Genomic DNA, 17,973 nt, shown 5'->3' with positions numbered 1-17,973 from the left:
GGTACAATTGTTATGGTTGGCACAGGCAGGAAAGTGCATAATGGCACAGGCACATATGACGAATGTGAGTCAGATATTTGGTCAATAATGAACCCAAGTTCAATCGAGCCGTAGGTGATTGAACTTCAACAGCTGAGCTACTTATGACGTCACCTAACAACGGGCTTGATAATGGCCCGCCGTCAAGCATTTTGCGGGCATTATCAAGTTACAGTGGCCCGCTCATTTCTGATAACGTGCGGTCGTTTTAATGATAATTCTATCCATTTTAGCTATAAAATAACGGTAACGCTATTTTTCAGGGCATTATCATTTGCAGAAGCCCTCGATCTTTTCAACTGCCCTCCTTCGTTACCCTTATAGCATAACATGTTTACGGTTACACTAGTGCATTACTGCTAGACGTATGACGTCATAATGGTTCAGTTTTGACGTCACAATGGTACTGCCTCTGTCGCAATGGAAAACTGCGAGTCAGCACACCGTAGGCAGGATAGCCGCAGTTTCTATCAATTTGTGGTGGGCAATAATAAACAGAATACTGAACTCGCTTTCGCTCGTTTGATCCCAAATCATTAACTCGATTAATAAGAATGGTATTACATGGAAGGTCGTTTAGTATCCTCTGTGTATATGGTGACACATCATCGGTGTCATAGACATCATACGTGCACATGTCACATTTGCCTAGTAACCACTGTTTCTGCATGACACGTTTTATGGACAACTTCTTTTTATGCTTCACACGACGTTACACTTGATGACGGAGCATATTCGCCCGATGAAAGAACAAGCTCCGAAACGGCGTGTAAAGAATAAGTAAAAATTGTATTCATGTTCGTTCACCATCTAAATGCCTTTCAAAATGTCATTGTTTTTTAATTTCCCCGTCTGTGACGTCATTAAACAAATGAACGTGAAGTGAATGAATAGCTAGGGCAGTCACGCTTGCCGAATTTTTCTGCACGAATAAAATGGATATGAAAGAAATCATTACACTCGCAAGTGTGCCACGAAACTCGTGCAAACGTGTGTATTATTGCATTGTAAACCAAAAGTCACTGTGTTCTGTAATCTGATTGGTTGAAAAACATGATCAAATGGTATTTGATTCCCGGAAAATGGTAGACTATTCACTGCGTGTTTACACGTAAACAATTGTTTTGTTGTGTCATCAACAGTGGTGACGTCATTTAAATCATATTGTGACGTAAAGTTAGAATGACGTCACAAATGAGCAACTCCAGACGTTACCATGGGAACCAGCTGAAACGGCCAGCTGATGACACTTTACTGCTGTACTCATACTCGATGTAAACGAGTGCAGACAGTAAAACCCCTTTGGTTTACTTTTTTGTTTACAATGTCGATAAACATCATGTGTTGGCCAATTTCCGGGTGTTATTGAATATTTGAAGCACGGGAATGCATTTGGAACCGACGGCGTCAGCCGGAGGTTTCAAATGAAATATTCCCGTGCTTCAAATACTCAATAACACCCGGAATTTGGCCAACACATGATGTTTATTTCCTAATTGGCTCTCGCTAGAGGAATGCAAAATTTCACACTCGTTTCGTATAAGTCATATGACACACACGTCTGTGTAATAAAGTGTATGAAGCTACACAAAACGTCTCCATATGCAATAAACAAGAACTCGTTATCCATAAGGTCGCATGCTTCATTATTAAACCCCCACCTTCTAGAATGCCGATTAGACGATGCCCTTTTCACCAAGCAGTGATATTGTATATAAGACTGTAGATTATCCCCGACTGAAGTAAGATCTTTCGCTTACGCCCAACAAGGATCCGTAGAAGTAATGAGAACCAAGGTTTGATACTCTGAATTTCATCGTTGCGCATTAGGGCTGGGAAGGGACAAAATTTTCTACCCGAATATCCCACCCCTATTACCTTACCCTACCAGGATACCCGTTATGATAATTCTTGATATCATCTTTGTAAGAAATGGCAATATATTCTTCATCTCGGAGGCTATTTTTTTCTATATCTTAGTCATATAATTATTATATCAGAGAGACTACATGTAGAGATTGTAGATTATCCCTGATTATATTCAAAGCAGATAACTGTAAATAATGTCTAAATCTTCAAAGACAATGCAGACTTTTAATCATGAAAGAATAACATATCACGCTATTTAATTCATTTAATTCACATGATTATAACGGGTCCGGATACTGAGACTTGTTCGTGGGTCCAACCAGAGACCATATAATAGATATCTATATAATCTATTATATGGTCTCTGGTCCAACTCATTACCTACCCATCCCGGGTACCCGTCCCAGCCTTAGCTTGCAAGTTCATGTCAACTTGCCCACAAGAGTAACGTTACTTTGTGTAATAAATGCATCAATAGTATTTCAGGGACTGAAAACAGGCATATGTCTGACATCGACCCTTTTAGTTACTACAGAGACCATATACCGATATATATGTTCTCTGGTTACTACAACCCAACCAGAGATAATCTACAACATCTATATATAGTTTCCCTGCTACAACATTTTCAAAACATCGGTTGTTATTTATCAAAGCAACTCGGATACTTTTGGGAATAATCTACGTGTAATTTGTATTAACCATGTCGGTAAATCAAAGCTTTATTCTTTTAAAACAGACTATAACCTCTGCCTTTTTTTTTCTGGATGTGACCTTTGACAACCGGAAGTAAACGATAAGGGCGGCATGCCTGAATGTTTACTGTGACAACTCTTGTTGGGATATAACGTTGTCTCGGAACTTGCATAATGATCGACAGTTATGGACAAAGGGTGAGATAACACATAATTTATGTCAGTGGTTCATTGATCGAAAAGGGATGATGTAATTGACGATTGGTCATTATCAGTGTTTGGTCCTGCCCTTAATAACCAACAACCGAAGAACCTGACCGAAGTCCCCCAATCAATATTTTTGGTACACCTACTTAGTACAGAATACCGGATACCTACCAGCCATATCGTTTAGTGTCACCTGACCCTAAACCTAACACTTACCCTAAACCTTAGCCTAAACCTAACCCTAAACCTTAAAGGATTGTTAAAAAGGTGACTACACAATGTTTATATTCGCTCCTAATGACCCCTGGGTATATAAAATACACACAAAATACAGTAAGAAACAGTAATATTTAGGAAATAAAGTTTTCTCAACCCCAATGTGTTTTTGTAATAAAGTATAGTTTTGCCCTGAACTATTATTATTAAAGCACGAGGACAGTAGTATGAGTGCTTTAATTGATGATATGATGGTCCAGAGCAAACCTATACTTTATTACACATCACATTTGGTTAGAGTGAACTGTATTTGTTTTCTAAGATGCCAATCTGAATACCTTCTAATAATAGTTACCATTAATCTAAGGCAGAAAACAAATGACCTGAATTAAGAATCCTCATACAGGGCTAACTGATGCACAGTTCCTTAGACATGTCTGCCACCCTGTGCTAAGACAAACATTATCAGACAAAACATATGATAAACAGTTTGATGTTGGTTTATGTTTGGAATATATATCTTCTCCAAGTTATTTTAATTACATCCGTTACTAATGTAAACCATATGGGGCAATAGGAACATTGCATTTCTTATACCAATGTAATTTTAAATCAGTACATGCAGATGAAGCTGACTAGTCAAGTGACGTTCCACAATTGCATTGTGGGAGTGAAAACATTGCAGATGTCACCATATTGCTGGAAAATTGTGAGTCGAACTATGAGACGTTTTATCTGTCGGAAAACATAAACGTCATGTTTCCAAAAGTGATGTTGGCTGAGTGACGTAAATGCAAACCAAGAAATGGGACAGAACAGAGTTGTTTACTGTAGCAGGCTGTACGAGGCCATGTGCACTGACAACTAACATGTACTGTGACATTGGTTTCATTTTGGTGTAATGCAAAAGTATTCGATTACAAGGGGACAGACTAGAATGGCACAGTGACGCCAAGGCATTGTGACACAATGCAAAAAGAGCTTGTTATCATCTGATAAAGTATGGTCGGTGTCTTTGATATTTCACAGAGGCATTATGCAGCTTGTATTAGGAATCTAAAACGCACTTCCCTTAAAAGTATTTCGCAATTTCACAAGATAATGAGGTAGATGGTCGCGTGACGTCATACTGGAGCATCACCACATGGAAAATGCATCAATACGAGCCCGTTCGGTTACTGAGGTGTGCTTCTAGTTTAGGAAATGAATCAATCCAGGAAGTCAAAACTGAATTTGGATGGCATTCTAGATGCATTGATAACGTCACATACATACAACCTTTTGTATTTTAACGTACATGTATTTCTAGCGACAATGCCAACAGGAATATTGACAACGATTCCATCAATGATTCCAACTACTGCACCCTGGTATGCAAGTAACTCGCCTGTCTTATATTCATGGAAAACTGATTTGATACAGAATTAATGTTTCAGCAGTCCTAGCTCACCCCTCCTTTTGAGACTAAGTTCAAATCATTTCCATGGAAACCAAGAAAAATTTAAGTGACAAAAAACTGTAAATAGCAAAAGGCAACACTTTTGGTAATGTTTGATATATCTACCAATTTTTTAATTGTTGACTTATGCTTTGGAAACAAAATGATTACAGACAGACAAGGGGTCTAGTATATCCACCACTTTACATGCTGGGGGAATAAATATGAAATTGATAAAAAAAACCCTTAAATCCCTCAAAAGGCACATCTACATGATATTTCGAGGCAGTATAGCAAATTTTGTGAAGATGGGTTAAATGGTGTCAGCATTTTGCTCCGGAAACAAACTTTACCCTTCAAAATGACAAATTGTTTCCATGAAAACAGAAAAAAAAGAAAACAGAAAATTGCCACTTGGCAAGGGAGAGCAACTTATTGTGCTCCATGCTGGTTGCAAGAATTAGGGATTCCTACCTGGCTGCTCCGAGACTATCATACTGAAATGGACAGGGTGGTGTTCCTAGAATGGGTGGAAAACTGTTACTGGCACTACCTCCCCAAAGTCTGATTGTCATGGATAATGCTCCATATCTTGGGGTTCAAGTACCTAACACAAGGGTTCCCACATCTAGCAGTAAGAAGGGAGTTATGATAGGGTGGTTGCCAAACAAGACAACACTGTACACCCCACCCACCCCACCCCCCAAAAAACACAAAAACAAAAAAACAAAAAAAAACAAACAAAAACAGAAAAACAACCCAAACTGTGGTATACAACATTATAAAGTTAAATAAAACCACACCTGTCTTTCAGGTAGAAGTGTATCTTGCAAAACCTGGTCATTCAGTTTAGCAACTGCCACGCTATCATTATGATTTAAACCCTATAGAGCTCATTTGGGGTATAATGTGCCGGATATAGGCAGGTACAATATAACATTCGAAGTTTGGGATGTATAGATGATTGCTCAGAAATCAATGGACAAAAATATGCTGGAAACATGGCAACAGTGCGTTTGGAAAGTCGAGAATGGAATAGAAAGACATTATTGGGAACAAAGTGAACTGCCACCATCAAGCCAGTCATCATCAGACTTGACTCTGATGACAGCGACACCTATTCGGACAATCACAGCTTCTGAAAGCCACAACACTTACTCTGATTGAATGTCCAAAGTGGTAAAGTGACTTTTAAGATGACCCTCATTTTCACTACACACACTTGTTGGTTACATGGCTGTTCTACCAGCAAGTGGTCCCCCTCGTAAAAAAATAGTGACAAGTGACAGCAACATGATGACTTTCTTTTTCCAAAAATATGAGACAGAACATCAGGTCTGTTGATTTTGTATGCCTGTGCAAAATTTGGTTTTGTTGCAATACTTAGATTTTGTGTTAGTGAGCAATTCATTGGCCTCAAATGTAATTATCTCCTGCAACAATGGGGAACGATTTCCGTCCATGCATCCACCATACTTTGTCCGAAGCATATCACCAAAACTATTCATGATAGCTTTACCAAACTTGGTACACATGTCAAGCCTGATCCCTAGATGTGCCTTTTGGGGGTTAGAGCCAGATATGAGTTTTGTTGTTTGCAGTTTCCATGGAAACATGAATAGGCTGTGACTGAGGATGTCATCTTGTCTGGAGCAGATCTCCTAAATAAACAAGCTTGCTTCATCAAACTTGGTCCACATATCAAGCATGATTCTTAGATGTGCCTTTTGTGGTTAACACATGGTTAAGACCCAGACCCATGGTTAATTTGGTGGTAGTGTTCTTTTCTGGAGCAGAACTGTAAAACCTTACAATACTTTCCTACTCTGCCATATGCACACCAAAACATTGACATACTGTAATAATAATTAGTAGACTTAATCATGAAGAGTATTTTGCCATTGTGGGGGATATTGATTACTTTGCCTTCTTGTTGATTTTCAAACTGACTTTGAACCATGATGCCTGTTGTAAACATCTGCCAGTGTGTAAATAAATGCAATTTAGGATTGTTTTTATTTAGTGAGACCTGTGAAGGTCCAGGGTAGAATATTATAGACCTTCAGCAAACCATGCTTGCCATAAAAGGTGATAATGCTTGTTATAAGAGGCGACTAATGGGATTGGGTGGTCAGACTCACTGACTTGGTTGACACATGTTATCGGTTCCCAGTTGCCCAGATCGATACTTAAGCTGTTGATCAGTGGACTGTCTGGTCCAGACTCGATTATTTACAGACCTCCGCCATATAGCTGGAATATTGCTGAGTGTGGTGTAAAAGTAAACCCACTTACTCACTTTCACAGCGTTACAAAATCTTTCTACTGGTAGTAAAATATGTATTTGATTGAAGGGCAATATGATTTTGAATGACATAGCTTATAACATAACAATTTCACTCTTGGAAGCGAGGTGGGTGTCAATATAATACTACTTACAATATTAGTGTCACTTTACCACTACCTGGCTTCTGAGGAAGAAATCGTTATGTTACAAGTTGTGTCATGCAGAATCCTTTTGGTCATCAATCATTTACTATATCTAGTAAGTAGTTTTCATGTTTTTAACTCAATGAAAACAAACACAAATAGCATTTTCTATCTTGGAAGTGAGGCAAGTGTTGAACCATCAGGTTCAATACTACAGGCTTTCACAACACTCACTTTGCACTCACAAACAACGGATTTAGCACGAACTGAGGGGTCCGGTGGAAATCTGTGCCTGTTGGTAGATTTGGATTTCTGAATCAAATTGTTTTTTGCATTTCCATGGCAACAAGTTTGACTCTGAATTTGGTGGGTGTGTTCTTTTCCATAGCAGAACTTTATAACTGTACACTATTTCTAGACCAAACTTGGCACAAGGGGCTCAGAAGGCTGCATTTGCGTGATATGTAAACAAAGAAATAATCAGATTAGCACTCTGTAACATCTTCTTAAACTTTTATCCCCAACAATGTGTTTCGCTGGGGTATTAAATTCGCACCCTCCGACCATCCATCCATGCACAATTCATCTTTTCTGGACCAGACTTTAAGACTGTTCACTATTTCTTCGCCAAACTTGGTACATGGACAGGTCTGGTGGTTATACTGGTGCCTTTCAGCAACTTTGGTTTTCTGAATAAAATATTTTGTGCTTCCATTCCCACCCCCGGGAACACTGTCCTGCAGAGGTGCACTAATGGGGTGACTGTCTGCCTGCATTTGCAGTGATTGCGTACTTGTTTTGGTGGCAAATGTAAGATTGGTGTTAAAAATCTAGTCACCATTTGTGAAACACGAACATTATTGTTTAAATATTAACATTTCACGAATGCACATGTCCTGTAGAAAGTTTCAAGTTGGTACGTTAAACATGAAGAAAGCAATCGTCGATTATCGGCAGAACATGTAGACAAATACTGATTTATGTCAAATATATTTCCATTTTTTCCTATGAAAGACAAACAGAGTTAATAGTTATCACCAATAATACCCTCTGTGAAAAGAGGAAGTCATTCAGATCAACACTGAAGAAGTTATTGTGCAAAATGTAAACCTGATATTCAGTGAAGTGATCGCCGCAGTACAGTGAACACATAATTCAGTCATCGGAAATTTGGAATATGCAGTGATCGGAAATATCTGTACACTTTTTAAAAAAAATTATCGAAAATATGAAACAAGTAGGTTTTCCGATGTAACAAAGTATATTTTCACTAATTTCAGTCAGTTTCAGACCGAGCAACATGAATGACTCAGTTAGGTGTGGATATTGCCCTTCTATGGATGACTTGTCTGCAATTGTCAGTCATTGTGTTCACAAACACAGTGATTTGAAAATAGAGACAATGACCATAACACTTAATGAAAACAAAGGCAATAATTCATATTTACCAGCATACATGTATGACAATGTATATCAAGCCAACTTGAGGGTACAAAAAAGACATTACCCATCTGCAAAAACACAAAATCTCTACCCATAGTAACTTAAGCTACAGCTAGTAGCACAGACACAGTACGCAAGAAAGCGAATCAGAGACACATATCCAGGATGTATCGCCAAAGTGTGAAAATTGATCAGTGATGTCCTTTGGCGGAAATATGCGTCATACTCAGACTTTCCATTAACATACAGAGATTTGTTGTTGACCAACTGATCAGTGGTCACCACACAGACAAACATGTAGACGGGGAAGGTTTCCTCAGTGTGGAGTACATACAATCAATCCATGCATCATGTGAGACGTGGAAAGAGAACAATTTGTACTTTTTGTACTATTTTAATATTCTCTGAATAATTTTCATAAGATGTATTCAGGGATATTTGTAGTTCCAAATATGTTAGTGGAATTACACGTCATTAGTATCATCAATACCGGTGTTGTGAATTTAGCTCCAGCAATATCCTGTCGGGGGACACCAGAAATGGGCTTCACACCTTTTACCCATGGTAAATCGAACCCGGGTGTTCGGCATGAAGACTGAACGCTTTAACTTCTAGCATACACACCACCACAGTAATGGTGTTGAAGGAAGGCCAAATTCACCCCTAAGTCTGCTAGTGAAGAGCCAAGCTATTAGTAGAAACAATTCTTGAAAGTTGTAAAATCATTGTTTTTGTTTCAAACAAATACAACTGGGTTTTTACAAACCTTCTTAACAGCATGGAAAACATTTAGTTCTTTAATGTCCGATACATTCTATTTCAAATGGCACACATTTTATTCAAAATTTAAAAATGTACCTGGAAATCCATTTCTTTACACTGAAAGGTGTCAGACCTAGACTAATGCTTAGTCTCTGAATAGATAATCATAATTTTGATGACAACCAACAAACCTATTATACAATTGAAAAGGAGCCCCTGGGAGACCAGGGATTCTGAACCTGGGGAAATCTAGACTTGCTTCATTTAGGACTTTAGCATTGCAGGGAGGCTAGGATGTAGGGAAAATAATGTGGTTCAGGGACCGTGAGAGAGACTAGGGTCAGACCATAGGCCTAGTCAAACTCAGTGGTAGGTTGCTAGCAGCTTTTATGTGAGTCAGAGTGTTGGTAGACTGTGGATTTCAAGTATTCAAACTAGTCAGCAGTCTTCGATGATAGGCACATGATTAATGCTGCGTTATGACACCAATTCCTTGACACAGCAGATCTTCCAACAGCACACTTCAGTGTTAACAATGTTAGGATATCCTGGAGCTTTGATGTTTAAAGGCAGCCAGACTTTTTGTCTACCACTAACACCACGTCACAGGCAAGCACGTTTGAGATGGAGTAGACATCATGGCCAGTGGTTTCATGTGCTCTTCACAGATGAAAGCAAATTTAATTTGTTCATCCATGATGGTCGGCAGAGGACAGACAGACATGGCATTGAATGTATCTTCTCCCCCGACCTCCCCTGGATAATAAAACTATGTAGCCACTTTTTAGCATACACACAATACAAGTTGTTCACTGGTCAGGAGGCAAACATGGGTTGATGTATCCTTGATGTTTGTTTATGTTTCCTATGTTAATTTTGAATTGTTTGAAGCAAGGGTACAAAACTTTTTGCAGCCTTTGCTAGAATTTGCCAAGAAAACCAAATCTCCCTTCCATCGCATTCGCAAAATATTGGTAATTTTTGTATATCATATGTGATTTATTGTAACTCGAGATAAAGAACTGAGTTTGGCATTCCCAGTGTCAGGTTACATAGAAACTGTAACTCAGCCAATCACAAAGCGATATCTAGGAGTGAAGTGTGATAATAAACATTATGATGACAGTCTTAGTTCTATCATTTCTAAGAAACGTTTCTAAGCTTGTGTTAGGCTATACACCGTTTGACTCTTTATTAATGACAACGATAGTCCGTTTGGCTCAAAAGAGGACGGTGAATTGAAGTCTAACTCGGATACTGTTAAATATAGCATACTCGGTGAAACTCTGATCATAATCAAACCGTCATACCAACTCTATGAGGATTCTTTGTCTTAAAAATGACAAAATGTTGTTTAACAATGTATCATTAAAATACTCACACATTTCACTATTTGTTACGAGGGAGGAGTGCAGAGAAAGGGACAGCTAGATGTTCGTGAAGCACATGCACAAGTGCCGAGTAATTTTTTCATTTACTTGTGCTGTGCTGTTATTTTTTCATTAACCTGTGCTGTGCCGTCTCAATCCTTTCTTGCACAGTAGCAGGGACTGATTCTATGCCATAAAGCTTAGATCCAAACAATGTATTTAAGTCATCTATAGTTTTACATGGTCAATGCGCATGTTTGAAAAGACTGCACAATACTGATCACTGCAAGAAAAAACACGATCATTGCAAGTATGCACAGTGGGTGTGCAGTCACTGGACCCCGATCACTTCATATTAATTAATATTCAATAGGGCAAAGACGTCACATATATGTGGAAAAGTGTATCATTAACAATATCAGCTCATAGAAATGCCATAAAATCAAACCATTCGGAAATAAACTTGGTATTTGTCTATGTGAAAAGATATGTTCTGCTGATAATCCACGATTGCTTCTTTCATGTTTATCCTACCAACTTGAAACTTTCTATTTATAACCACCACATCCTGTGCATTCATGAAATGCTAATATTTCAACCATACTGTTTGTGTTTCACAAATTGTGACTAGATGTAGATTTTTAACACCGATCATACATTCACCACCAAAACAAGCACGCGATCACTGCAAATGCAGGCGGACAGTCAACCCATCATTGCACTCTGCATCACAGTGGTTCCAGGGGGTGATTCCAATGGAGTAGAACTTGAAAACCTTTCAACACGCTCCTTCCAGTTTGCCATGTACACACCAAAACATTTGACATCATCATAACTAGTAGACATATTCATGAAGAGTATTTTGCCATTGTGGGGGATATTGATGACTTTGTCTTCTTGTTAGACATACATTCATCTATGTGCTTAGAATATTGATGGTGAGAGTAATATATGTGCAAATTATTCCAGAATCAAGGAACAGTCCCTTGCCAAATCCCGTGTACTGAAGCCAGTTAACATGCCTTTTTGTGGAAAATTGGTCATCATTTTTTACTCTGTTGTACATACATGATCCTGGTTGAATAGGACCTGCATTTGGCTGTCCTATAGATATTTTTGTCACAAACATGATTTAATTATCTGCATGTTACCTGCATGCTCAATATCATATCACATACCTAGGTCATTTTTATTCTTTAATTTATTCTTAATACTTTTTTTGTTTGCATAAGGAATATTTACAAAAGAAAGTGACCCATTTATGATAGTACACCATATATTTTTATGCAAGTGTTAGAGGATGAATCGCTGCAACAATAATGTAGTTTCACAATGTTACCAATATCATGGTTTAATGAAACTCATTCTTCCTGCAAAAGCTATAACACTACTGTTTTTCTATGCTCTGTAGATAGGTTAATTTCAAACAGTGAATTTTATAATGTGTTTGATGTTCTACATTTCAGGAACACTTTTAGCATGTTCCCATAATTAAAAAATTATTCTAAAATGCAAATCAACGGAGGTAAGAAGTTAATTCTAAGTTATCTCCCTTGTGCACATTTGCCTTGCTGCACTTTCATGAATAACATTATGAGAAAACAAGCAGAGAGGTTTCAGGTGTAATTTGTAACAGAATGTTTGTGACTTTTGATGTAGGAAATGCAGAAAGAGTGTATGCATGCTTTTATTGTCACCGGCATCATATTTTGTCTTGTCATGAACTTCAGTTCAAGCAGTGATGTTTCTGGTTGTTCTGAATTCAAAACTTGGAATTATTAAAGATTGTGATACATATTCAAAGTTGGCCTTGTGTATTGTCATTTAATTGCTGGTTGGAATGTATCATATTTTGCTGATAAATAATATTACAGATAAATTATACGTTCAATTTTTAAATTATTTTGACTTCAAGCAGGGCTTCCATTTTGCTGTACCTGTGAAGGTCTGGGGTAGAATAGGCCTTCAGCAACCCATGCTTGCCATAAAAGGCGACTATGCTTGTCGTAAGAGACAACTAACGGGATCGTGTGGCCAGACTCGCTGACTTGGTTGACACGTGTCATCGGTTCCCAGTTGCGCAGATCGATGTTCATGGTGTTGCAGAGCTCGAGATCAGCTTTTGACCATGTGAGTATGATACTCATACATACGAAACTAAGTGGGCATTTCCGATTTCAAGACGGTATCTATACTTTTCGATACCCACCATCTTTTTGAAATTCATTTCAAATAAGTGATGAGACATTTTTAATTCAATAATAAAATAAGACAAGCAATGCCAAATTATGCCAAATTATGGCTAGTACAACTTTACCCTTGGGTAGTCATAAAACTTCCACAGTGAGCTTAGCTCTACACACTCTTTTGAGCTTTTGTTCAATTTTAATCCCAGAATGTGACTTTTAGAATACCTTTAACCCTATCAAAGGTTTTGTTACTATTTATCTTTAACACACTATTGACCGACTGCTCTAACAGCAACTTTGATGCCTGGGACTTTGTGTAGAGCTGTATGAAACAAAGACATCAGTAATAGCAATGGTTAGGAGGAGAGTCATGTCTAACCTTTCTGATGGCGATGATCACTGTTCTGTCATCCAGATAATGGCGCAGCTCCATCACTCACAACTTTATGTATGAGTAGGCCGGTTATGATGTTAAGATGTAGACAGTCCAGACACACTACCAGTTGTCGATTTGAGTACCTCTAGGGCCCTGTTATATAAGCAGTACATGCCTAGTTAGTGCAGATGGAGATCAGTTAATTTACCATGTAGTTTTTATCACATATTGAGTTGCTGTCGCACACTTCATAATGAAAAAGTAGGCAGCTGGTGCATATCTTTGTTGGACTTCAAATTATAGAACTGAAATCGTACACTTGGTCATGATGAAATGTTTATGCTGTTATCAAGGTTACTGCTCAACACATGATATCCGGTCACTTGTCATTTATGGAATGGAGGGATATTAGTTCAACTGAAAACTTTGCACTCTAGACAAACCATGTTCGTACATAATGTGCCAACTGGACTCACAACGGCTTGTGAAATTTGTAAATTCTTTCAGTAATAATGTTTGCTGGTGCTTGTAAACTTGGTAGTGGTGTACATTTCAACAGATAGTGAGTGAGTGAGAGTGAGTGAGTGAGTGAGTGAGTCAGTCAATGAGTGATGTAAATAATGAGTCCACATCAGACAATCCAGTGATACACAACATGAGCATCGATCTGCGTAATTGGGAAACCTATGACACGTGTCAACCATATCAGTGAGCCTGACCACCTGATTCCGTTAGTTGCCTCTTACGACAAGCATGGTTGCCTTTTGTGGCAAGCATGGGTTGCTGAAAGCCTATTCTTCCCCGAACATTCACAGGTTGCTTGTTTAGTAGGTATCTGGGAGATAGTTTATGATCTATCTTATCAGATAAGGTTTTTAGTTGTTAGTCTTTCCCACAATTGTGTTAGAGAGCCGTGCATTTGGAAAATTTGCAGTTTTAGCATATCTGACTCAAGTCAAACTCAACTAGTCTGCAGTGATATTGTTGGAATATTGCGGCGTAAAACAAACTCACTCACTTCATGTCTGTTAATCTGACAGGTGATGTTTGTAACGTTTATGTTAGTCCAACAGTTAAAAATTAACTAAGTTATCTATGGGGAAGGAGTACACTGAAAACTAGATTTACTTCCTAACTGAAAATAGTAATTGATTATTTGGAGTACAGTAATGTCCATTCATGGATATTTATTATTGTTCACATGCATTGGTCCCTTGTTTGCCATTGTCATGATCAAACTGTGAATGACTTTGATTACATGAGAGAGACATCCCTGCCTAAATGCACCAGTCATTAACAATGCAACACAAAGCCATACATACATACAATTTATTTTAGTTTGCTCATTTTCTGTAGGTTTGTTTAAGTTTTTTTTGTTCTTTGAATTTATGTAATGTATCAGATTATCAGGTGCATTTATATTGTAATGAAAAAAACAAATCCAGCTACTTCATAAAGTATATGAGTATAAGGCACAGAAAAGTCTTCAAGAGGAGATATTTGTATAAATACTGAAATGAAGTGTTAAATCTATCTGAATTTATTCCACTATAATATTTTGAGGACATTACTTCATTTCAGAACTTCAAACCACTATCTATGAGATGAGACAGAATGATAGATTAAAACAATGACAAATGTAAGATTATGTAGGCTCTGTAATGCACGTGATATTAGAAATATAATTCACTATTTGTATATTTGCCTTAAATTGCCTTAGCTAAACATGCATCAGCAACTACAGTGGAAGCTGTTGAAACCGGCATCTGTCCAATCTGGCAAGTTGTCAACACCAGCGTAAAATCTCAGTCCCGTCTGTGACTTGTACATATATCATCACCTCTACAATCTGGCACATTGTCTAAACTGGACTATTTCTTTAGTCCCGATGACAGCTTCCACTGTAATTCAGTAGAAACCCAAATATGGACAAAATGGACCATAATTTTCACTCTAACATACTAGGAACAAGTAGGAAACTGTAAATATTTTGGAAAATAATGATGTATCACTTTAACCCCCTGGATGCCGAGGTTTTTTTTTCAGGCGCACATTTTCGTAAGGTTTGAAAAGTGAACGTTGTGCGAGAATTGCGCTTGCGTGGTCCTGTGTCTGCGTACGGCCATAAAAGTGCACAGAAATGTAGAATATGTAATTTCCTATCCGTTGGTATAAATATAATTGCGACTACCTCAGGGGTTTGAGAAATAGACACTGCTAAAAGTTGTCCAAAACTTTTGTGGGTGTTGAAAAACAGTAAATTTCTCCATTTCTTATCGTGCACCAATAATTGCACTCTGCTACGACTTTTTTAATTTGGCATCTTTACGGAAAGTGTGAGCGAAGAAAATACAGCTTGATATCTGAACGACATAAGTGTATATGAAATGGGTGTATGTGCTAATGCGTAACGTCACACTCACAAAATCAAAAATGACCTACAATAAATGTCAAAAATCGATTTTCTTCTATGACATCAAACTTCGACAGAGAGGTCATGCACGTATAAAGATAAGGGGGCATAACTCCGCTATGGTTTACATTACGTCAATGTAACTCGATCACATGGAGAGAATTTGCTGTGGATACAGACAAAATATTTTCGTTATGTTTTTTTCACAGTGGACCAAACTATTCCAATACAAAGTTCCCCAATGGGAGAGGATACCTTTAGGTAGTTTCACAATTTGTAAGAAAAGATGCCAGTGTACTACATCAAAAAGCAGGTAATAGCGATTTGGATGTCCCTATCCGATACATAATTTAGTTCTTAGATTCCCATATTCTCCTGTTTGTGTAGATGTAATTTGATTAATTTTGCATCATTAACGAAGTAACAGCCACATTTTCAAATGTAATGAAATTACTGAAAATAATGCGACATTTTAGTTGACGTCACGGCATGTTTTGTGCATTTTGTGACGTCGGAAAAAGACGACTCTGGTTGCTGATTAGTATATATCTAACCTTATTTCCACTCAATGTGTAAAAGATCTCGGCTTCTGTGTCAGAATTCAACACTTTTTAGCCAAAATATAAAATGTGTGGTTTTACCTCTGTAATAGTGTTCTGAATATATCAACAATTACTACGTATCTTATTGTGGACTTTTTTTCTTATGATTATGAAATTATTTCACTTCATATGTATGCAATGAAAGGTACAAAGAGTTATCTTTTTCAGTACAGAAGTATTAGAATATGGACGTAAGGCTTGTCCAAATTAAGACACGACCTGGTTTATATATTTTTAACAATTTTTGTATAAACATTGTTTCAGTTAGATATTCTGCTATCACATATATTTCAATTGAATTTGAATTGACTTTATTATCGAAAAAAATTATAATGAATCATGAAACGTTCTTGACAAACTCGCACCAGGTACGTCAATATTCATAATTGTTTTGTCTATAAAAACGACACAAACCAATACAATGAAGAAGGCAATTCCTTTAAATATGTGTGCCCCTACATTTCATAAAATGTACAAATAATTTTCATTAATATTATCAGTTTTACTTATTAGTTGGAATTGAATTGTTGTTTATTAACCTGTTGATATGAAACTGTAATATTTGTCCCAACGTATTGAATTTTGTACATCACGGGAACTGAAGCACATGTTGCAAGAATGGCTACGTGTGATCTTCCAACACTTGTGTAGAGGCTTAAAATGTGGTATAGTACACTTACTGAGTCAATTTCCCATGTAAATATTATTCAAACAATCAAAAAGATTTCAAAGAATAAAAACGCATTCCTTATGTCCACATGTGGCATGGTGTTGAACACGGATACATGTAGATACTGAAATCAGTTTCATGAAGAAATGTCTGAATGATACGCAAAATATACATTACAATACTAAAAGTGCAATCGGAATGGTATGGGCATTGTGTTTACTCTTGTTCACCGACCTTCACCTCAAAGAAATTGCCTAATATGTGCAATATGTCTTTCAAAATGGAGACTTTGCTGACAAGGGTACAGAAGATTTTGCGAGGACGTTTTCCTCGTTTCAGGGATCTTTTGTACATAAATGTGAGATATAAGTAATCAGAATTATTCTGACTATCTGTGTATTATTATATGTTTTTACCTTTTACATTGTAAATGACGGAAGAAGCCAGAAATGCCGATGACTACCGTTGTCGTTCTGCGTGATTTTGCGTCAGTCATGGCGTCACGCTGCACTCAAAGTTTGATGGTTTCTTATGAATTTACCATTTCTTACCAAATTATTTCATTGTATCTATTTTTAATTTGCTATTTCTTGCTACGATACTCTTCCCCTGAATATACTAAGCGTATTGAGCTACGCAGTGTAAAATTGGAATTTTTCTTTGTTTACATTTCAAACAAGCGCTGTCTTTCGAACACAGCGTTCATTTTCATACCAATTATCTTTCGTTCCGTTTTACCTAGACAGTTGGTATTGGTGACAAAGATCATTTGTAATTTGATTCTGAGATGTGTGGGGAATTCGATTATGCACTTGTCGCAGCTGACTATGAAATATACGTGATGTAATGGGCGTCTCAATACTGGGATTCTCGAAACGTGATTTTGTAAACACTAACCAATATGGCGGAAAGCGCACTTCGGCGTTCATGTAAGTGTATTTTTGAAAACATCCCAACCGATTCTGGGTTCATCGGCGACGTTTCAGAATTATCATTACTGGTTTCATGAAAACTTGATATCAGTGATCATTAATATGCTGTTTTTGGAATTCATTACTCTCAGTAATTATCCGATTTTCACATTTCAAAACATAATGCAAACAATGCTGTGAATCTTGATTTTGTACAGTTTGGAAAATGACGACATTTACGATGAGACCTATTTTGAAAGGCAATTTTAAGCACTTTAGCTTGGTCTGAGATAATAGTGGATGGTATCAAGAAACAGGGAATTTATATATGCGTGGTATATTT

The 17,973-nt window shown here is 37.4% G+C and overlaps 1 protein-coding gene across 1 annotated transcript in view; it reads left to right on the top strand.

The window, feature by feature from the left end:
* Positions 1-2,686: 2,686 nt before the first annotated feature.
* LOC137283275 (uncharacterized) overlaps positions 2,687-17,973 on the top strand; it is a 33,243-nt gene continuing 17,956 nt past the window's right edge. The window contains exon 1 of the mRNA XM_067814724.1: positions 2,687-2,801. Within this exon, the coding sequence (XP_067670825.1) occupies positions 2,791-2,801 (11 nt within the window). The 5' untranslated portion in view covers positions 2,687-2,790. The remainder of the gene's footprint in view (positions 2,802-17,973) is intronic.

Source organism: Haliotis asinina, chromosome 5 (assembly GCF_037392515.1).
Source record: "Haliotis asinina isolate JCU_RB_2024 chromosome 5, JCU_Hal_asi_v2, whole genome shotgun sequence".
Classification (NCBI taxonomy): Eukaryota; Metazoa; Mollusca; class Gastropoda; order Lepetellida; family Haliotidae; genus Haliotis; species Haliotis asinina.
The sequence above is the reverse complement of the archived record's forward strand: the minus strand, read 5'-3'. Positions and strand labels throughout refer to the sequence as shown.